We start from the raw sequence: 23,049 nt of genomic DNA, 5'->3' as shown, positions 1-23,049 counted from the left end.
GCCTCTCACCGCCACACGCAGTCTCTAGCCTCTAGACTTAATGTGACTCTCACACCAACATGTGCAGCGTTCATACTTGGTTGAGACGTTGCTCTCACATGCATGTCTACCCCCATCATCTCTCTCTCATTAATACAACATATGCCTTGAGACGAACTCTCGTCGTCCCCCTCCCATCTGTGCGCCCTCTCTGAAGCCCCTCCGCTGGTTGTGTCATTAACTATACACACGCACGCTAACTCACGTGTCAGGATATTCCTATTTCTACACTTTCTCCCTCTGTCTTCTGCTCTCGTCTGTCACGTCCTCTTCTCGTTCCATACAGTCACAATGAAAGCATGCACAAACAAATACAGTGCACACGCTTGCAAATAGAAAAAGCAGAGGAAGTCATACGCACGCTGACAATCCTCTCCGAAGTGCCACCTCTGGAGACGGTGGTCCCGTTGAGTCCCACCAGAGAGGGCAGAGTCTGAGACATCCAGTTGGTCACCATGGCCATGGTGCTGAGCACCGCCCCAATCTTTAGCATAGGGACGGTCATGTTCGCTTCCTGTGGGGCCCGATGAAAACGGCCCTACAGCCAGCCCTGCCCTGCCCTGCCCTGCCCTGGACCTCGGCTCCACTCAACCCCACTCTGCTCCAGACAGCCGGGGCAGAGAAGCAGCCAGTCAGCCCCTGCCTCAGTCCAAGAGGAAGCAGAGCTCCCAGAGCTGGTAGAGCACAGTTATCAGACTCGCACACCACCAGCTCTGTCAGAGGGACAGCCAGGGACCGGTTCGAGGAGAGCAGCTCACATCCAACAGCATCACGCTGGAATCTTCCCTCTCGGTTTGACTGCCTCTGCCTCATCCCCTCCCGCTCCCTCACTCTTTCCATCTCTCTCACTTCCTCACTCTCCCCTTATCTCTCTCTCGCTCTCTCTCTCTCTCTCTCTCTCTCTCTCTCTCTCTCTCTCTCCCTCTCTCTCTCTCTCTCTCTCTCTCTCCCCCCTCTCTTCCTCAAGATGCAGAGCTGCGCATTGGCTGCCTCTTTGTCTCATCCCCTCCCAATCAGCCTCTGCTCGGTTCTTGCCAGCCCTGTTTTGCATGTGTCCGTTCTTCTCCATTCTTTCCCCTCTCTTTCTCTGACATTTTGCTTTTTTTTTTACGACTCACTTATCGGTGTATGAGTGCACACACACACACACACACACGGGCACCTCCTATAGGTGTGGAGATCAGAGGGTGCTTATTTCAGACGGCTGATCTGTGCTCTGTGCTCTGTGACATGTGGGTGCCCGGAGCATCCTTCTTTGCAGACTGTCCTGCAGCCTCGTCACAGTGTCTGCACTGGATGGATGGAGGGGTTGAGGATACGGAGGAGTGGGTTGATGGATTAACGGTTGGCCGGGGGCTCATGATGAAAGACATGGGCAGGTGGTTCGGGAAGGTATTACTGTGGGACAGAGCCAGGTGCTACTGTTCACACTGAAATTCGACCTCATGGCTAACCCTACATCAGCCAGTTGCATGCACTTGAACAGTTTTTTTAACCAACTCTACTTTGCCCGTGACTTTGCAATATCACCATATTCAGTTGTCTTCTTGAAACTCCTCATGGAACATAATTCTTATGCTATAAATTGGAAATTGGCTTTATGTAAATGGTTTGGATTTGCTGGGTGCTATGGTATGCTCTCCTTAGAGAAGGGGATCACATGTTGTTGTGTTTTTCCAGTGGTATAGGTTTACCCTAGTTGTTCTGCTATAGTCTAAAAGGTTGTGGCATTAGGCACAATCACATCCGTTAAGCCAGTGTCAGATAGTCTGCTCCCTTTTTTTCTGTCCCTTCCCTTCAGGGGACTCCGCCTGAAGCCAGACTTAAGACGTGTTCTGAAGTTAAGATCGGCACTTTAGATCTGCGCCACACGTTTTTGTCTCCGTAGTCATAGCAGCCTGAATTTGCCGCTCACCTCTACAGCGATGGGTCAGACAGAATGAGAAATAAAAGGTTATTGGACTATAGGGGGGTGGTGTCTGAGATTTCTCCTTGATGCTTGAAGCTTAAAGCTTAAAGCGTCCCCTCGCAACAATTCCCCACCAAGATACAGGGCCACAGGCGGAGTCATTTTATGCCCTAAACCGCCATGCATAATGATGATAGAACGGCCTGCGTAGACAAAACGTCCAGGCCATCGCCCTTTTCTTGCTGGCTTGCTGGTCTGCTGACTTATTCATTTTGTCAGCCATGGATGGGCTCCCCTCCCCTCCAGTCACGCTGGGTGAGTGATATGGGTTCCTCCGTGTGGAGTATACTGTGAAGGGATATGGGGAGAGACAGCTTCTTGAGCCCCATCCAAAAAATGTCAGCCCTCCTCAGCTCGCCTGTTGCCGCTCACATTCTTCCCTCCTCTATTTGTGGGGCAACACTGTCTCCATGTGGTCACCAGTGGAACTGCACCAACTGGCGTACACCAAGCCCAAGTCTGTCACTGCCATAAAATTTAGTTGACACTCTATAGGGTTGCAGCAAACTAGATATATAAATAACATTTTACATGCGGGATATGGGCAACACACATGTGCTTTTTATTGAGTTATTCCAGGGACCTACCAAAATCAATGCCAGGTTCATATATCATCTTTAATGACATTGTGATTCAGTATTTATCTAAATAGCTTTGTAATATTTTACAGCTTAACAAGAATAGCTTGTATAATAAATCAGGTTGATGTGCATGTAAATATTTCAGTCCATTAGGGATGCCAGGAACTTGAGCCAAGCAGCATTGGGTGATATTACTTAATTTATATTAATAAAATTATGTTCATATATCTAAATGTGGTATTGATGTTTTAGGCGTTTTTCTTTTGCTCAGAGACATCATGTGGGTGAAGACAGTTATTATCAGTAATATGTCAAACTGCATCCTTCCTGGACTGCACTGGGATGCAATTGCTGTGCTACTCACATGGTGGCAGCAAAGGTTTAAACATGGACATCCTTGTATCGATTTAAATTCTATCTCCCATATCAGGTCTGTAACAAATTCAGGGATTTATCATCTTAAAAAGATAAAGCATGGATACAAGGACTTAGGCAGATGCAGCTCGTTCAGGATTCAGCTGCTAGATATCCTATGAGGACAAAGCTGGACATATTTCACCAGTCCTCAGATCTCTATCTTGGCTGCCATGTAGAGAAGAATTTATTTAAAAAATATTGTTAATTGTCAGTAAATAACTTATTTTGGTTGAGGGGCTGAGTACATCTCTGATCTGCTTCCACACAGTGAAAATCTCTCAACTCTTAAGTCATCAGAGTCCTGTCTGCTAAGTGTTTCTTGGATTTGACATAATATGCTTCACATTATCAAATTAACTGTCACATGATCTCAATGTGTCTCAACTCTCAACTGTCCTATACACAAGCTAAATAAGTTAAGTTCCTCCGCCTTTACTAATGAGTTTGTTTATTATAATACATATATATATATATATTTTGATTTACTATGTTGTTATTTTTTATCTATTTCTATGTAAAGCTCAATGAATTGCCTCTGTGTAAAACAAAATCATTCAAAAGGCTGTTTATTGATGCTCCACGATACTGTGACTAAATAGCAGCTGGAGGAGGCCGGATATTCCACAGAAAGTAAAACAACAAATCCATCATTATCGCACATTTAGGAACTTTAACTTCAAAGTATGTGTTTTGTAATGAATTATGAAATAGTGGGGCAACACATAAAATGCTGACAGTCAACACACCCACGCAATAGTCGAAATTTGAAATTTTGTGAAACTTCTATCATCAACTACATGCCTCATCTATGAACCTAACTTCTTTAAGTAATTGTTACCCTATGGATTATACAACTATAGGACCAGTCTAAATATATAAGTGTCCTCTAATGTGTCCTCACCCAAAACTCAATATATATATATGTGTATATATATATTTCTCTTTTTGAATAATCACAGATACAATTTATGTAATCTTGAAAGAACAAGTTTTTAGTTCTTGTATGCAAAATAGTTATTTTATGATTTTAAGCCTCCTTGTTACTATCATTAAATAGATTTGTATTAGATTGATATTATAATCATCAATAGAACATTTGACATGAGTAGAATTTTAGGTTCTACAGCCTATTCCAACTGGCTTGATTTCCAACAATATCTAGTTTGTAGTAATCCATATTCAAGTGTATTTGACCAAATAAGATATAAGATAATTCCATTTCACTTAATATTACTAAAGGGACTCCACATATAGCTTTTAAAGTTTGACTTCAGATTAAATTTGTTTCCATAGAGGACTGACATGATTTCATTCATTTTTGCCAACAGCAAAATACTGTGTGCATGCTGTACCTGCTGCATGTGCATTAACTGAAGCCCCAGAGGTTCATCTTACATCACATCTTCCCTCGAAGTGTTTTAACCTTTGTACCATTATCTTCCCTTTAAGCACATCTTTAAATCATTACCAATAACTTTGCATTTGCTTTAGATGAAAAGCGTTGAGTGCTCCTTAACTATTCCAGAATTACGATTCTTCTCACGCAGTGCAGGTCAGGTGGCATCTTTTGAAAAGTGATGGACCAAATAGAGGATGGGAATAATGAGTGTGATGAGGACAATCTGCCATTCCTCAAAGAATTCCAGGCCCTGCCAATCAGCTGTCTAATCACAGAGTCTGTTGGCAGAACAAGCTTTCATTAAATATTAGCAAGAGAGGAAGTCAGCCATTTAACCTGTATTAATTTAATCCTTTTTGATTCATTTTCAAAGCCCTTCCTCATAATTTCCACTCTAATAATTGGCTAGCTTCATTATCACCGGTTCTTCGTCACCCTCTTTTGTTTCTCCTCCTCCTCCTCCTCCGAGAATTTTATTCAGCATTTTAAGTCAGCTCGCCTGCCCCCCCGTTCCCTGTTGTCTCTCTCATAGCCTCGTTCACTCAGAATAAAAGCTCAGAACTCAAGATCTTAGTTGGCTTGTTGCATGCTTGCACTTAGATCTGCACCACACATACTGCAGATACAACGCTCCCCATAGACATGTCAAAAATGGCCTTGTGCTTTATCCTAAACAGTAAAAAAACAAAAATCTATTCTGCTCCTCGCCTATGGGTGTGATCTGCAAAGGGCATTTTTAATCAGTTCCCGTGGTGCAAATGGCCACCAACTGCAGAACTGGCAGCATTCAAGCACACCCATGGATGGCAGTAGAGCGCCACACAGCCCCAAGGCCATAGGGACAAGCTTGAAGTGAGATAACGATACAGGGGGAGCAGAGATGCACAAAGCACAGGAGCCGCGTCCTCGCTGAGCACAAATACACAACCAGCTGCAAATTCACAGCTGAAACACAGGGCCAGATTACACCTCAGCTAATTACCCAGACCTCCTTCATAATGATGCAGAGCTGTTATGACTGAGACAGCGAGGCCTCACACACGCACACACAGACACACACACACACAAACACACAAACACCCAGATCCCCCGCCTGAGCTCTGGAAGACGGCGGAGTCATCTGGCTCTAAGAATACTGGCTATTTTTCTGAGTCATAATTCATTAATTAGATGATGGACATGGAGGCCCACTGCCTTCTAAATATATCAAGATCAAAATCAGCTTAAACAAAGCGTGACCTCATTACCATAGCAACTATTTAAATGGCATAAATAGGCTGTACCCCCGGGTTCAGGCAGGCAGACACAGTGGTGTGCTTTCAACATGGAGTGTCTAATCTATTAACGGCTCCTGTGGGCCTTTTGATTAAGGAAACTCATCTGGGCTTTTGCATTTTATAGTAGTGGCTGAGACCACAGGAGGACTATAGCTTACACACACACACATCGACCCCTGCTTCCATAAAATACTGCGAATACATCCGAGTTGAATATGTTCAATAATTCAAGCAGTGAGCATCCACCGCAAGGGAAGTAACACCTCAGTCCCGCTCTGACCAAAGAGACAATTGACAGTAGACGAGTCGTGGCTTGACGTGATGTAAAGTATATGGTTAGCATGACCACCTTATATGGGAGTACTTCCTGCTGAAGACAATAAAAGAACTCCTACTCGGCTTTAAGATAAATGAGTGTTGATGTGTGCGCCTGCAAAGCTCACGTGTTAAATCTGTCCACTTCTGCGTTGGTGCATTTAAATATACGTACATTGATTTGTTTGTGTGTGTCAGGGCTTCTCCATGTTTGTGTCCACATGCATGAGCAACGCTTTCTCTCCACTGGGCTGTGAAATATCTACAATCCCCGCTAATGGTGGCTGCCACAGCGTTGTGCGAGTGAGCCGTTACATGCACGTAACACGCAGCACTGGTCACAATGGCACATAGCGGAAGCATAGGACCAAACCCGTGTCCCTACCCGAGGCTCATTAAGTATTGCCACTTAACTGCAGTAATGGTCGTGAACAGGTGAGAATCTGTCTCTCTGGGGGGGAAATGCACGAGAAGGAAAATCGATACAGTAAGTGCCCGCTCGGCTGTATTGACCATCACACACCTACAACACCCTGTGGTGAGTCCATCCGTTGTACAGCACAGACTAGCCTGTAGAGCCCATCTTATCAAGGAATGACAAGGAAGACAAGGAAACACATTCATAATATATCAGGAGGCAAAAGACAACAGGCCTTCTAATCTTCACCCTCTACCAGTACATCGCAGGTATTGTTTTATCTTGGACAGATATCCTTTATCTGCTTAAATCATGATTTTGATGTATATTAATCAATATTTCTATATCCTGGAACTTTTGCACCAGATGGACATTTTCCACTTTGATGTGCCTCCATATACCTCTTCAGTCAGAGAGGATAAATAGTAAAGATATATGCATTTCAATTTATTCCTCGACTCAGTAAACACGGCATCGGGGACATCCTGGTGCAGTGTGCGTCTTCTCAGAAGCCTTGTGAATAATGCTGGAACATGAATTCACATTTTCTTCATTGAGGTATTAATTGCCCCTGATTGCTCCCTTGATTTCAATCTCAGCAGCCCACGAGAGGCTATTGTAGGCTATTTTGTATGAATGAACCATATGTAGTTGAATATGAGATTGCTCAATCAGGGATAAGCAGGGAATCCAATTATGCTTGAGGCCCCTGAAAAGAAAAAAAGCCTTGATCAATGCAATAGACAAGAACTTCATGCGGCAATCAGCTGCCATGCATTTTGCAGCACAGTGTGACTCCATCCACTCTTCTGTACCTTCTCCTGCCAACAGCACCAGCTGAATACAACTCAGCACTTCCTCTGGTAAATGTGCCCAGCTGAATTGCCCGCACGGCCGACGTGCACTCTCACACGCACATGCACACAGATGCACATTCACGCACACCCTTGCTATGATCATCTCCTGGCTCCACCACCCGTTTTCCAGTGTCCCACGAATCCCACTCTCTCCTGGATCCAGCGGCAGAAAGCCAAAGCCACATCCTGACCTTTTCTCTCTCCCAGCTAATCAAACATTCTCGCTGTTGTGCAGGGAAAGCTATTCCTGTAAATGGAGTAATTACTGACAGCAAATTGGGAGCCTTCAGCCCGGCAGATAGGTAGCTGGGGCTCAAAGAAAAGCCAGCTAATTGAGACTGCCCCCCATGGCCACCTGCCTCTTCAAAACGCCCTTCACTGAACTTGCGGTGCTGCCCTTGTCATCACCCAGAATAACGTTTTTTTTTTAATTCTTGTTCATCCAGATGATAACTTGTCTTTTGAGTGCTAGAAAACCTAATTTCCTCTGCTCAGTTTTAGACAGTGTAGCTGATAAAGCACATCTGACATGCTAACAGTTCTGAATCTCTATCGGGCTCTATATAAAAGGCGGAGGTGCTGCTGGGAGTATTTTCCAATTTATTTCTGCACTGCCGGGGTTGAGTGCCATTCCGTTGTCGTATTACTACACTGGCAAAGTGCTTTGTTTCATTAATGATGTATTCATTTATACCTGCACAAGAGCGGAGAGCTGATCTGAGATGCCATGCACCCCGTATTTTGTCAAATAGCTAAAGAGACAGGCAGCTTTGTTTTTTCAATCTGTCTCCGTCTGAGTCATTCTTCACACATGTCACCCAGTCACACAGAGCAAAGGTATCCCCATGATTGGCTGATCACTGTGCTTGCTTACGCGAAATGGAAAGTAAGCCAAGAATAACACAAGAGATAGACAAAAAGGTTATAAAAGAGACTGTGATGTGTCGGAGAGGCAGCGCAAGAGAGGGTGTGAAAAACCCAAAAAAAGAGAGGGAGAGAAAGGGATGGTTGTTGCATTTGAAACTCCCCGAGGTGATGAATTTACATCTTGTCTATTTTTTGCCACGTCTGCAACAGCGAAAGTAACAGGACCAGAGAGGAGTGGTGACATCCTGCCAATTATAGTCGGGTTGAATGGGAGTCTGCCGCAGCCAATTGTGGAGAAAAAAAAGGTCGTAATTTTCTGTGCTCGACATGGTCAGGAGCAAACAATGACCAGAACCCATCAGCTATGTACCGAGCATTAACATTGAAGGGACAGAACCAGCCTGCAGTCGTGGGTCCGGCTTCTTTGTCCGAGCTCAAGCTGAAGCCTTCATTTGTATCCTCTGTCTTCAGGTCATTAATGTTCAGATAAGCTGTAACATTTAATTAGGGAGACATTATTAGTACAACAGAGGCACAGCGTGCAGCGGAGAGAAATCCCCAAACAGCCCCCAACTGAAAATTACATTTACCGCCACATGGAGTTCTGAGCGAAAAAGGGTAGAGAGAAACTTTTAGATAAATAAATTAGCTCATCACCGTGCACTTTTATGGAGTTTTTCCTTGCTGGTGGAAAGAGTATTAAGGATTATTAGTATAAATACACAGTCCTGTGTTCTTCCCCCAAGACCCTGCTCGTGATTCCAGCCATACATTCTGCAAAGTCTCCACCGCATTGTCACAACGAGGAGCCATTGATCCGTTCAGTGATTACACAAACAAACAGACGGGACAATATCAACAAACTGGAGAAAATGAGTCCGCGGAGCAGGGATGAGAGGCCCTGCACGTTGAATATCATGACGGGCTAATATTCTGCGGAGTTTGCAGAGGGTGAGATGAGAAGTTTTGTGAGTGGGAAGGTGTTGGTGGGAGGAAGGTGGAGAGGCCCTTACGGTAAAGAGACGCAGGTGCTTCACCACAGGGGCCTGCATTGGATTATAACACTGGAACTCTCCGCAACAGATGCCACGTACAAGACAATGAAGTGGATTCATTGACGTGTCCTAAGTAAGAATCTCAATTCTCAACATGTGAATTGCACGTCACGCAGGATGTGCTTGCTTTGGGATGTGCGATCTAATGTGTATTATAACCGACGTGTCTTTGTCTGCAGGATTCCAGGCGATGCAGGATGTTGTGTGGCGTGTTATCCACTGAGCACGACGCAGATGGGTGCTTAATGATGATATTTGCGAGCGCAGCCTGGGAGATATGATATCAGAAAGGCCATCCCTTGCATTAATATTCCGTGCAGCACAAGGAGGGGATGCAAGAAGATTTTTCCCCTTCAGGAGATGCTTCCTTTCCTTTTGCTAATCGTTAACACAAATATTTCCATTTGCCGTCTTTAAGACATGTCAGTCGGCTACTCCACTGCTCGCTCCAAATGAGACCCAACCTCTAAGGATGGCAGATTATAATGACAGAAACAGCCTTTAATAATGAACATGGGAGACTTATTTATGTGTATTTCTTCAGCCCACAGATTAAATCACTAATTTGAATTTTAATGACACTCATCCACCCACCCAGCTCTGCACAACAATTAAAGCAGAGGATTATGTATGAGGAGGACGCGACACTATAGTCTCCTGCAGTCCATAATGATGGGACATTTTCCTCATTGATGTTCTCTGTTTGGTGACACTTTCCTGGATCAACAGACTTGTTTCATAGTATGAAAGCCGTCTGCAAAGTAACTAATAATATGCACGGGTACATATCTGTTCCAGCGTGAGCCGAGCCTCCCGTTAATAGTCTTGTTCAGGGCTGTTTGGATTAGTTCAGCGCAGATTTAAGCGTGCCAGCTGCAGATATCGATCCAGAACATACCAAGTACAAAAATGTGCCTGACAAGTGAGAAGCGCTCTCCTCTGTAGATCGCGGCATGGGCTGGCCGCATGTTGCTTCTCTCACTGAGAGGAGTAAAAGATGAGAGCCCGGCCTGAGAGGGCCAGCAGCCCGAGGCACCGAGGCTTAAAGAGAGAGACCTCTGCTGAATACCTATTCATCATATCACCATTAGTGTGGCTGAAGCACTCAACTGCGCTGCTCAAAAATACAACGAGGATTATGGAATTAGATCCCGCAGAATAGTCTGACATGATAGCAGTATCACTCCCGCCTGATACACAGCAGAGCCGAGTCTTCAACCTCCAGCCTTACGAAGTAGATGCAGAAATAAATACTGCTGCCTCTTGCACACAAACACAATGGTGGATAAACAAGTGCAGACTCTAATCATCATGAGAGCCATTTTTTTTATCAGAGCATGACGCCCCCCCCCCCCTCCCGTAGAGATGCCACTCTACATCATTTTCCTCTCTCATCTTGTCTGTCAACACTTCATCCTTTCTTCTCACCGCTTCCTGTCTCTCTCTCTCTCTCTCTCTCTCTCTCTCTCTCTCTCTCTCTCTCTCTCTTCTCTCGCCTGAGCGAAAGTGTGCACGTGCCATTGTGTTTCTTCTTGGCCGTGGCTGTATTGATTAAGCGATGTGGAGCTAATTAAAAACAATCTGCAAGGAGTGTGTGCCAGTGAGGGGGTATAAAATCACGGCGACGGAGCGATAGACCTAGAATTATGATTCTCCTTTTGGTCGGGATGGGAGAGATAATAACCCTGCAGCCACAGTCTGAAGGCACACGCACACTCTCTCTCTCTGTCTATTTCTCCCTCTATCCCCGCTCTCAATTTCCAATTTTCATTTCCAGCGACTCTACTGTCTTATCCTCTCTCCCTTTCTCACTCACTCGCCCAGCCACGCTGCCTGGCTCAGCTACTCCACTGGGCACCGATTCAAACTCAGTCCACATCCTCTCACTTTGTACTCTGACACTGCCCACCAACCCTGATCACCACAGCGTCTTCGGCTCGCATCTGTCGACAAGTGTGTGCGTGCATGTGTGTGATACCGAATGCATGTCGTCTATTCACAGTGCAGGCTGGTGTTTATTTGTAAGGGTTTCTCTTTGTAACGCACCTAATGCTACACAGCAGAGTATAGAAAAAGGGATTGGAGGTGCAAAATAAATCTTTCTCTAATGGACTCAAGAAATCCATATTGTTTTTTTACACACACTGCCTTTGTGTGTCTGAGGTTGCAGATTATTGAAACCAGCCGATTTAGAGAATTTTCGTAAACTGAGAATTCAGGGCAAACTCAAGGCCACTTTTTCATAAGCCATTTTCTGTGTAGCTACTCCATGAATAAATCAAAATGGGCAATGGATTAATGATTCTGCTGGTAAAACAGGACTCACTTTAAGAGAAGTTCCTTTCTGGTAATATGCTTGTCGAAATCAGAGTTGTCCGATCTATGAAATATGAATGCATAAGTCGGCCTGTTACATCATTTCCCTCCAATTTTGTGTAATCCATCAAAGCCAGATCCAATTTATTTCATTAAATGTCATCAACGATACAGATATCATCCCATTCCCCTTTTTCTTTTATATGATACTGCGTTCCTAATTAGACGCCAGTCCCAAGCTGTGGCTCCTGCTTCCAGAAGTGGTTTCACATCCAGTGTCTGTCAGTCATGAGTCTGTGTGTGTTTTGTACACTTGGAGAAATCCCGAGGGTTTAGAATTAGGCAGCGTAATGTAATGTAAGTTGCTGTTTCCTTCCACTGGAGCATCTTGTTATCTCCCCTCCCTCAACATGCAGTTTCTCTATCAAAAGACCTCTCTACCTTTGCTTACCGTGGGGCTGCAGAGGGCAGCTCTCCCCGCCTGCTTGATATGCAGCAGTGTCTGGTGGCTGCTGGGCTCCAACGCCTCCCTGACTGGAGCCTTTAAGCCTTGGCGCAGTCTGAGAGAGCCTCCCTCATCAATGGCCCTACTGAGCGGCTGTGACAGTGCCACGCGGAAAACACATCGATTAAATGGCTCGTCTTGCTACACCCGCTTCTGCCGCACGGCAGAGCTCTCATCCCTCATTCCCCCCAAAATGAAAGCCCCGCGATTGAGTTAGCTTTCAGCACGGGAGGCAGTGCTGTCACACTCGCACACGGCGCAGAGGAGAGGAGCCTTTGGAATAAAGGTAGCAAGGATCATGTGAAATGGAAGGAGAGGCAGACAAAGTAGGAGAGAAAAGACGATAAAAGAGAACGAGAGTTGGTACAAGAGACAGAGGTATAATACATCCTCAGGAGCTCAACCGAGATTTACTTTGTCACTTTTTTATCACCGCTCATTCAATGTCAATATCTGCTACAAACTCCATGACTTGGACGTGAGCAACGTGTAAGAGCTGTCGAAGAGAAAACTGAGCTGAGCAAAAGCCTCAGATAAAGAATTTGACATGAAAAGATCAAATCCATATTTTTAAAAAGCAGGATTTCCCACAGTGTGCGTGTGGTGTGTTGTCCAGCCATGTGAACGAGCAGACGGAGGGAGAATTAATGTTTGGTGTTTGAGAATGCATAACGCCCTCTCATACGGGACGTCTTTCGACAAAGGCGAAGGGATGTGAAGAGCGCCGTTCAAATAGCAGCTTGCCCAATCTGCTCAGTCTTATGAAAGCTTTTGTATCAGAGCGGGAAGACGAGCTCTAGGCGCAGCAGCCATATTTATATTCCAATCTTCTACACAGAAACCCACATTGCCAGGCTCATAAAAGATTCATCGAGCAGGGGAAAGCAAGGTCGTACAGAAAACTGGTCAGGAGGTGCCTACTGCAATGCAAAAAAAAAAAAGGGCAGATGGATGCAAAAAAAAAAAATCATTGTGAGAGTCCCGGGGTGGCAGTTACTAAGGTAACATGTGTCGATGCCCCGTTGATGGTGGCAGCGTGACCAGCATTGACCAGATGATCAAGCATGTCCGCAAGCATTTGTCACTCATACTATACTATTCTATAGGGCGGATGTAACCGCCTTCACTGTGTTCGGGGATATCGATTCCATGTGTTGCTTTGGCTCTTCGTCTGTTGTGGATCCCATCCTTGACATGTTTGTGAACCAGAGAGTAAAAGGGGAGAGACGAAGACAAAGGCAATGTGTGTGTGTGAGAGACAGACTGCGTGTGCTTGTGTGTGTGTGCCTGTTCTGGGTGTTGTCAGAGAAATGTCACTCTTGCTTAGAGTCACAGACATAAACCTCTGGGAGTCCTGCACCCTCCAGCACAGTCACATAGAAGGAAAGAGAGAAAGTGGGGGAGAGAATGCGATATAGGGATGATTTTCATCCCACCAGTCAAGCTGATCCTTCCGTACGCTGTTGACAGCAAGCGTACAAATACCTTCCTATAGGTTATATGAGTACATAAGATACTTTGAGAAATTATCTGCGCCTCACTCAGTCATTGTGAAACTGTCTGGAAGAGAGGACGGGTTCGTTACAGGCTCTAAAGTGAACACGTTTGAATGTTGTCTTTGAACCTGCATGTATATAGAAATAACCAGTACCTCAGTGTACAGCTGGCTAATGGTAAGCTGCCAGGATAACAGTGTGTGCATAAATGAGAAAGCTCTAATAACTGCATTTAGTGCTTAGTCCCCTGGGACCTTCAAGACCTGTGATTACAAGCTGACCCCAGAGTCGGCCAGCTCAGTCCATGGGATTTGCTAATGGTAATTTTAGGACGGCAGGCCGCTGGGTTTTCAACAAGACAGAAAACGGCAACAGAGGTCATTTATAGTGCATACAACCCTGGAGCATCGTGGCCAGTCTGTGGCTCTGCATGAGTAAGTGGTCATTTAAAAATATGAACTAAATACCAAGGTTACTAGACTTGATGTGACTTAAAGGAGCCCAGAGTGTCTACTGTCCTGATATCTATGAGGTCAAAATCACTAAAAGCTCAGATTTTTCAAAAACCAAATGTGTCATGACAGCTAATGAGGTTCAACTAAGATTTCAGAGCTTAAAAAGAAATTACAACACATGCACAGGGTCTTGTTTGTCTGTTAGTCAATGGTGGAGTAGGAAGCACTGTAATATTTCAATGAGAGAAATGGCTAGTGTGAAAATCTGTGTGTGGCACAGAATTTGAATAATATGTTTTATATGTATATATATATATATATATATATATATATATATATATTCGCCGTAGGATGTTAAGACCACAGTTTGGGGCATTGTTTGATTCGGGTGAAAAGGTCATGTGTGTTTGCGCAAGTACACGTTCTGAAAAGGGCATTTCAGCCGGAGAGGTAAGGCCATGCCATCACACCCTCTCTACCTCAGGGGGCCAATCTTGAAAAGGACACAGCGTTAGACGGAGAGTCAGGCCGCTGACCTCACACGTTTGCCTACCCGCCATTCCATCTGTTAACCAATTACCACGCAGAATGATGCCTGCCTCTGTGCCTCATCCGCGGCACCGCAGCAGTAAAATCTGTCACCTGCTTCACCCCGGGCCGCGTCGCGAAAATGCTCACCGCCATCACCCGGCGCTAATATCACCCCTGTGTGAGTCACAAGCAGACCACAAACTGACCTAGAAACAGGTACATCATCAGAAAAACAGACCTTTCACGACACATCCCCCCCATCCATCCATCCATCCATTAAACATGCGCACCGCCCCTTTATTTATCTACTTCACATAAACACTATGCAGGTTGTATTTACTTGGTTTAAACCATCACAACTACACTTGTTTAACATTTAAACACGTCAACCTCTATCCCGGAAACCAGTTCTTAGCCTAAAAAACAACCTGATGTCCCCACAGTGTCACTGTGTAGAGGTTATTTGTCGCCCCCCCCCCCCCTTCACACAAACACACACACACACACACGCACACACCTCTGATGATGAAGCAGCGGTCTACATAAAAGCACATCAAACATTAAGATAGGGCAGTGAGCAGCGGAAGCCACAAAGGCTCAATAGCTCTCTGTGCCTCGGCTCCCTGTTTTTCAAGCAGTATCTCTTTTATGCAACAGATCTCTTTACAGTGTTAAGACTCTGACACGCACAATGTGGTATCATTATCGTGCACTGATTCCAGCTCTGCCCTAATCAGTCATGACAAGAGCGCACTACCATTCCGTCTCTTCAAGCAGCGCTGAATCAAACATAATGCATCCTCATTATCTGCTGCTGATTGTGAAGCAGCACCTTTGTGTATTAATGGGGAGTGCATGAAGGTGGATGCAGATGTGGTGGCTAATCTAACCTCGGCCGCTGACTCACTCACCCACGTCGTGCTAGAAGTGTTTGCCACTGAGTGACAGGCTACACATAAATTAGGTTACGTGAGTGTCCTTACTCAACAGAGCGACAGGCTACACATAAATTAGGTTACGTGAGTGTCCTTACTCAACAGAGCAAGAAACACATGGAAAGGACATTATATATTGCTTGTTTATTAGATAATTCTGGCTAGCGGTATAGATGTTATCGACTTGTGGGCAAATGTGGACTTTATTAATAAAGAAAATGAAAGAGACGTGAACCGCATCCAGAATATGGAATGTCCTTTGGATGTTGTATCTGCATGTTGCAGCTTCCAATCACGTGAGCTTGCGTTAAATGCGGCGTTCGTAAGTCAGACCAGCACTCGACCTGTCACAGTGTAGCAAGGTGATTTTTACAGCTAAGTGTTTTTGCCGTTGCCTCTCACTGGCAGGTTTACACCCCGGTTCCCTCCGCTTTCCATTTGTTTAATTCTCCAGGTGGAGGTTAGGTTGCTACTTGGCAGAGCACACTCCGTCCAGCCCACTTCCCAGTGTCCTCTATCCAGGGGGACCAAGAGACATCCCATCGCTGCTTCCGCTTTGATTGTCGACCAACAGCACAGTCTCAGTCCTCAATATTTACAAAAGCTTTAACAGGTCGGCTCACATTTTCAGGAGTTTATTTTTCTTACAAGGTTTGACGAGATTAGATGTTTTAGTTTGGTTGTTGTGTAAAAGGTTTTTGGCAAGGAGACAATGACTGAAATTAACAAAAAAAAGCTCAATCACATTCATGGGTGGCTATTATTGTGATCGTGCTGCTTTGCTCTCGTTGGACTGGCCCCCGGGAAGTCGATTTATTTTTGTAACTGGACATTAGCCAATCCATTGTCCTCTCTGACTGATCGAACTGAGGTCCGTCCTTGTTAGATTCACACGTGGAGACATTGAAGATAGCATTAGCTTCAGCTCAGTACTTTACATCACATTGATATTTCAGCTTGGGTTCATTCTTGTCAATAAAACCGTCTCAATTAAGAGACAATTGGGTTAATGTGCCATAATTTCTGCTGCTGCACCAATTTGCATTCTTAACAATCAATACTGAGCTATTAATATTAATCATACTTATGGAAGGATGGTGAGTTTTAGAGATAAGTCACTCCAATCCATATTATATCAAAAAACTATAATTTCTAGACTGATGACGGTCAACATGCAATAATTTGTCAATAATAGTCTACAGTTGCAGGATTCTTGATATTTTTTATATCTAAAATACATTTTAAACATTTAAGACCATACCTGAACATTATTAAGAAGAAAATTGGTTATTTTTAGCTGTACAATATGGTATGTGTAATAAATGCATTACCTATGAATGCACACAGACATGTGCACTTGTGGGAGGGCTTCCTGTCATGCATGGTTTGAAGTGCACATCATAGCAAGACATTGGTGCCAAGGTCAAGCAGGTGCCCGTCCTTATCAGTTGCACTGAGGACCCCTGAGCTTTACTAAAGAAAATTATAGGTATTACAGTACAAAAACACTGCAAAATATGGCAGTACAAGGGGCAGGACATACAGCGGGATGTCCACTAACAAGAAGGTCAGCGGTTCAATCCCTGGGTGTCCTTGTGCAAGATACTGAACCCCAAGTTCTCCCTGACAACTGTGCTGCCAGTGAACAAATGGTGCAATAGTAAAAGCTCTGTGTAAAGAAGTGTTGTGTATGACTGTGTCTGAATGGGTTAAAAGTACTGCGTTAGCGCAACGTAAATAAACTACTTATTTCCCCCAAAATGATGTTTTAAACTGCCATGTGTTAAATATGTGCCATACTTTACAGTTCACGTCTTTTACTCCAATATATCAACCCCAACTGGGTAAGTTTCTAGTGCCATCATCACACCAATCTAGGGTGAGGAAACACAACTTAACAAGGTCTTAAACGGCAGTCTAGTCAAGCTGATTGTTTGTCGAAATCCCTGGTGAGCAACGGGATCAAGTAAATTACTGAAAAATCTCGCCAACTGCTTACACAGGGTTCTGTCTCCCTCTTTGAGAAAGACAAGCAATTAGGTTTTCTCCCACACAGCACTCGGGGATAAGACAGAAAAACACCAAAGCGTTCCTTTCCATCACGCTCATCCATCCAAATGTTGGGAGTTTTCAAGGCAAGACATCCTAAACCCATAACGGCAGGCCCCAGGAACCCACTCGCTCAGGAGGTACAAAAACTAAGCCTGCATCTTCCAAGTACCTACAAAATTAGTTATACACGACAACAGCCCATTGACTAACAACTATTTAGCCTGTTATGGGAAAGCCCCACAGAATATATTTGTTAGCGATGGAAACACAAAATTGGCTGTGGATGTGATTCCACAGCACTAAGTCAACATTTGGATTTCACATATTTGTCAAGCCTTAATTTATTCAGGAAGATAAAAATCCCGGAAAATAAGTTAGACTGTTTGACATGCTAAAAATCAAATGTCAAATTTGATTGGATCTGAAGTTGTTTTAAATCTAATGGTGCCAAACATTTAATAGATGTTGTCGTTTTTGAGTCACAGCCATTTCTGAATTTGTACCTTGTTTTGCCGTTTGGTCATTACTTGGGGTACTTTTATTTTATCTACTTTTCACAAAAATATTATTGGAAATACTAAAAGAAAACGATCTATCAAAAACTTGTCGCCTCATACTATCCATCTAAAATCGTAATCCTCATACACCACTTTAACTGCTTCAAAATAAATGCACTGTGGATATTGAGCGTATACACAAAATGGAACTTGAAGACTCTTACATCACCTCTGAGTCGGGCTCCTGCTCCTTTTTTATTTTATATCGGTTCAACATTTGAGCAGGAATATTAGTGGAACACACTTTGTGATCAGCAAAATCATTTTATATACAAAGAAAATGTGACTGATGCTGTTCAAAGTTGCTTTATTTGAGTTAAATGGATATTTCAGTTGCAGAATATTTTCTTCTGTGTTCAAGTACTCAGAATATCTGATCTGATCACACTGTAATTCACATAAATTCCATCCATCACATTAGATATAAGTCCTTCTCTACACACAGTGGATAGAACTTCTGAGATAATTTGGGTTATGCGGCATTCATTTCTGCTGTTGCACTGAATTTTCATTCTGAACAATCAATACTGAGCTATTAATATTAATCAGACTAATGAAAAGATGGTGAGTTCACAGACATCTCACTCCAGTCTATATTATACCAACATACTATAATTTCAAACTCCATACTGATGAGAACCAACATGCAATCATTTGTAAAATAATGATAATAATGGTCTACAGCTGCAGGATTCTTTTTTTTATATATATATCTAAAATACAAATGTACAAATTACCATTTAAAACAATACCTGAACAGTATTTAGAAGAAAATTGGTTGTTTTTACGGTACAATATGGGTGTGTAATAAATGCATTATTTATACATGCACACAGACACGTGCACTTGTGCGAGTGTATCATGCATGGTTTGAAGTGCACATCATAGCAAGACATCTGTGCCAAGGTCAAGCAGGTGCCCATCTGTATCAGTTGCACTGAGGACCCCTGAGCTTTAAAGGTACTTTACAACCACATGCAGCGAAGGCACACGTGCATCTGTCTCATTAAAGCCTTCTAAATATTTCATAAGGGCCTGTGCTGAGACTGTGACTAAAAATATGTGAATATCTCCACTCCGGTGATTTGGTGAGGGAGCGTTATCCTCATTGCGGTAGATGCGCAAGAAGTCATCAATTCTTTATGTTCCCAGTGCAATCTAAAGGTGACGGATGGCGCCATATTTTCTTTCATCAGTCTAAATATTTGATGTGAACACTTACAACAAATTGTCCCTCAAGGCCAACTACAGTATGAACCCTCTGAAAGACTTAAGATATGATAGGGACTCATCAGCTGGGCTGCGTTTTCACCAACACTTTCTCAAGCGTTGAAGAGCTTTGACATTTATTCCTCACATCTTCTCTGTTTGCAGGAGCGACATGTTGGTCTTATTTCCAGTTGGTTGGATTTGTTGATGAACATCAGAAATATGTGACCAAATTACTAAAAGGAGGATAAAGAGGCCCGTCACCTTGTCATTATGGTTCCATTTTGTGGCACTCATGTTGCAGTAGGGTTGTGTTCAACGTGACTGTTGAAAGAGAGCCCTGGAACTACCCGCCAGCTTGTTTGATACCACTCAGAAGTAAATCGACTGGTTTTCCTCTCGGGCCATCTGTGCAGTACGGGTTTCACTGTAAACCGGACACACAGGTGCATGATACAGCCTGTTCACCAGCACTTCTCCTGTAGACTAAAACCATTCTGCAGCTCCAACGTCTTTTAAAGGTCAACTGCAGTGTCCACTCACCCTGTGGACATGATAGATAAAACATAATGTAACACTGCAACATATGCCCTTTAAAAGAGTTACACAACACAAACTATTCTTCAGGCTGAAAAATCTCCAGCAATGGCCCCCCACGCTATATATATACAATCATACTAAGTGTGAAAAGTCCCATAACACAAAGCAAGAATTATCTTATCTATCACTTTTTCATACACCCTGGTATTTTTCATTTACAACATTGTCCATGCATAGACTCCTGGTGAGAATTACAGCTCGGCTCCCATGAAAAGAACATGGTCTGCCCTGAAAGCCTTCTTTGAAATATTTAAGGGGAGGGTCTCTGACACATACATCGTCCATTGTTCTTACAGGCTACAGACGTTGATTTTCTGTACATAATCAATTTAGTCTTTCATAAATAAACCGATATATGAGTGCCATTGTGGGTTTTTCTCTCATTAAAATGCCATTTTCGAACATATGTCTGCCCTGATTAACACAAAGCTGTGACTAATCCTGCAGTGGCCATCCTGTGGCGGTGTTGCCCTCAAATCACACGCATTTTAACGTTCAAAGTCAAAGTCAATTCTGCCTTATATGCATGGAACATATCTGGGATTGAAATACCTTTTCTCTCTGATCCACTGTGTAAACATACACGTGGACAAAGAGCTCTCAACATATAATTGTGTACAATTGTAGTGCAAAGTGGATAAGTGCGAGGAACACTCAACATATAGCCACACATTCAACATCTAAGTAGCACAAGATAAAAAGTACACAACATATTAAGTACTCGAGGGACGTATTAAGTACACAACATAGTAAGTGGTGAAAAGGATACGATATGAACTGCTGTGCATGATTGTAGTGCAAACCGGATTAGAGCAAAAATAGATTGAGTAGTGCAAATACTCAAGGAGATGTTCGTTTATGGAAAGTAACATATCACCTCTCGAAACTTCTCTTCACTGAGTTGTATTTAAATAGTACATTGGTACATCAGAAAACACTTTTTCGATTTTTGAATGGTATGCAGTCCGCAGTATACCCTGCAATAGACCGCACTTACTGTGCATGTATTTGCCATGTTGTTGGAGTGCCACTGGAGAACAGGGCCCGTTTTTAATTTAAACACTGCTTTAACTATTGTTCCCTATAGTGTGAGTGCTGTGTCTGTGATCTTTGTGGAGGCCTCTTCCAAGTGGTGACTCGGTCTGTGGCGTCAAAAATTGGTCCCGGCATGGAACCAAAGGTGCGAGGGGGCGCTGTACAGCATGCACACAAACACACACACACACACACACACACACACACACACACACACTCCTAAACAACTGGCACATTGTGGTCACTCTTTCTATCAGGGGACCTTGCACTTTCTAAAGCGGTCAGGGGCTCACGCTCAACTGACCAGCTGAGCACCTGCAAGTTCAACCATGCTCCTGCCTCGACTCAAAGCCTTTCTGGGTCAAATCATTTTAACGTCCACCACTTCAATTCGCCACTGTCACATCATCGTGGATTCTCTCGAGTGTCACGCACATCTATCCGTCACGACACCCACACCCACACACACATGCACACACAGACATTCAGACACACACTGAGACACGTCATTTCTCCAGGATCTATGTGTTGACGCCGGTCTGGTTACACTGCTAATTGCGCACGGTTTCTTATTCACTGCTACAAATCACACGCAAGCTGAGTGCTGCGAACCGAGCTGTCAGTGTCACCGTCCTTTCAGCTTGATCAGCGCAGTCAGTCATGAGGCCAGCGTTTCCCCGGACCTCTGTGTCAGTGATGCAGAGGTATATCGGCGGGGAGGTCGGGGAGCATCCAACACACCGAAGCCCCCGGAAATATGTTTCTCTGCCAAGATAACATTCTTGGTCCTGCCCCCCCCCCCCCCCCCCCCCTTCAAGACAATAGCCAGAATTTATTCCATTCTTTACACAATGCACTGCAACACTATTTATGTCTTTTTAAAATATGCGTAAAACAGCAAGTCAACCGAGTTCCGGTGGATTTTTTGCTTATAGAACTTTCGCTCTACATTCTGCCTCTGCCTGTCATCGGGTTACATGGGAGACACCTCAGGGCAGCGGCAGTTTGCCTATTTCATGCTGCGCGCTGCCTCCGGTCCTCGCACTGGCTGGATGTCATATTTCCTCCCTCCTTCTTTTTACAAACTGTTTCAGGCGAGTGTCAGTGAATTGTCTGAATCGTGCGAGGATCCGGATTCAGGCGAGCGTGGCGCCGCTTTGAGAACTTTTGAAACCGTGCGCATTCACACAGATGCGTCGGAAGCGGAGTCCCTTACCTCGCAGGGCACGGCGGCCAACATCACGAGTAGGAACATGGCACTGAAGAGATGCATCCTGGCCGGAATGATAGCGTCCCGCGGCCGACACCGGTTCCCCGCGGCTCTCTCTCGCTCTATCCCTCTCTCTCTCACACTCCCCACGTCCTCGTCCCTCACTGGGGCGGTTTCTTCAGACACACCGGGATCCCGTCAACGCTGTGTCGGTTGCGCGCCACCAACCTCATCCCCGGGACGCACGGCAGAACCTCTGTGAATCGGAGACGCGACCGCGTACACAGACTCTCTCTAGTGGGTTTGTTTGTATATAGCCCAAACCCCAAAACGCTCCAATCCAACAACCGGTGTTGCGAAAACTCCTCGGATGCTGGTTCTCCGCCCCACCCCCCCTTCCCCTCTCCTCTCCGACCGACAAAAAAGAAAATAACTGCGACTGAAGCGGAGGAGAGAGGCGCAGAGGTTGGAAGGTGACTGCTGTGCTGTCAGGTCGCGGACGCTAGGAGCAGCACTGCTGTGCTCGCGAATAGAGCCCAGGCAAAGAAGTGCCACTCGGTGATGCAGCCGAGCTTGGCCGTGCGTGCGGGCGTGCGTGTGCATGTGAGGGTGAACGCAGGAGAGAGAGAGAGAGAGAGGGGGAGGTGGCTGGTGGGGTGCACTCTTGCCCCACAGACAGACAGATGGATGCATGTAGGATATGGTTTGCAGGGCTTCAGGCTCCACACAATATTTCCCCTGCACCTCCAGAAAGAGTTGACATTTGGCACAGATAGTGTCTTCCTGTGAATAACTCTGTCACTGTAAATGATCGAGACATATTAATACCATCAATTCAGCCCTGACGCATATCCAATTAGAAGACGCCAAAACAGAGAGAATCTCTGGGGTTCGGGGCGATGATAACGATTATTCTCGCACCGCTTGCAATGGAGATAATGAAAGTCGTGAGCT

At 44.5% G+C, this 23,049-nt stretch overlaps 1 protein-coding gene across 2 annotated transcripts in view; it reads right to left on the bottom strand.

Annotated features, from left to right (window-relative positions):
• olfm2a (olfactomedin 2a) overlaps positions 1 to 22,618 on the bottom strand; it is a 45,330-nt gene extending 22,712 nt beyond the window's left edge. The window contains exon 1 of one of the 2 annotated variants that reach the window (XM_062407206.1): positions 22,102 to 22,618. In XM_062407206.1, coding sequence (XP_062263190.1) covers positions 22,102 to 22,158 — 57 coding nt within the window. In that variant the 5' untranslated portion in view covers positions 22,159 to 22,618. Of the gene's footprint in view, positions 1 to 400; positions 815 to 22,101 lie in introns of those variants that run through there. The other variant, XM_062407205.1, reaches the window with a different exon arrangement.
• Positions 22,619 to 23,049: the final 431 nt, after the last annotated feature.

The sequence above is a fragment of the Platichthys flesus genome, chromosome 16 (genome assembly GCF_949316205.1).
Source record: "Platichthys flesus chromosome 16, fPlaFle2.1, whole genome shotgun sequence".
Lineage (NCBI taxonomy): Eukaryota > Metazoa > Chordata > Actinopteri > Pleuronectiformes > Pleuronectidae > Platichthys > Platichthys flesus.
This window is presented reverse-complemented; position numbering and strand designations above follow the sequence as displayed.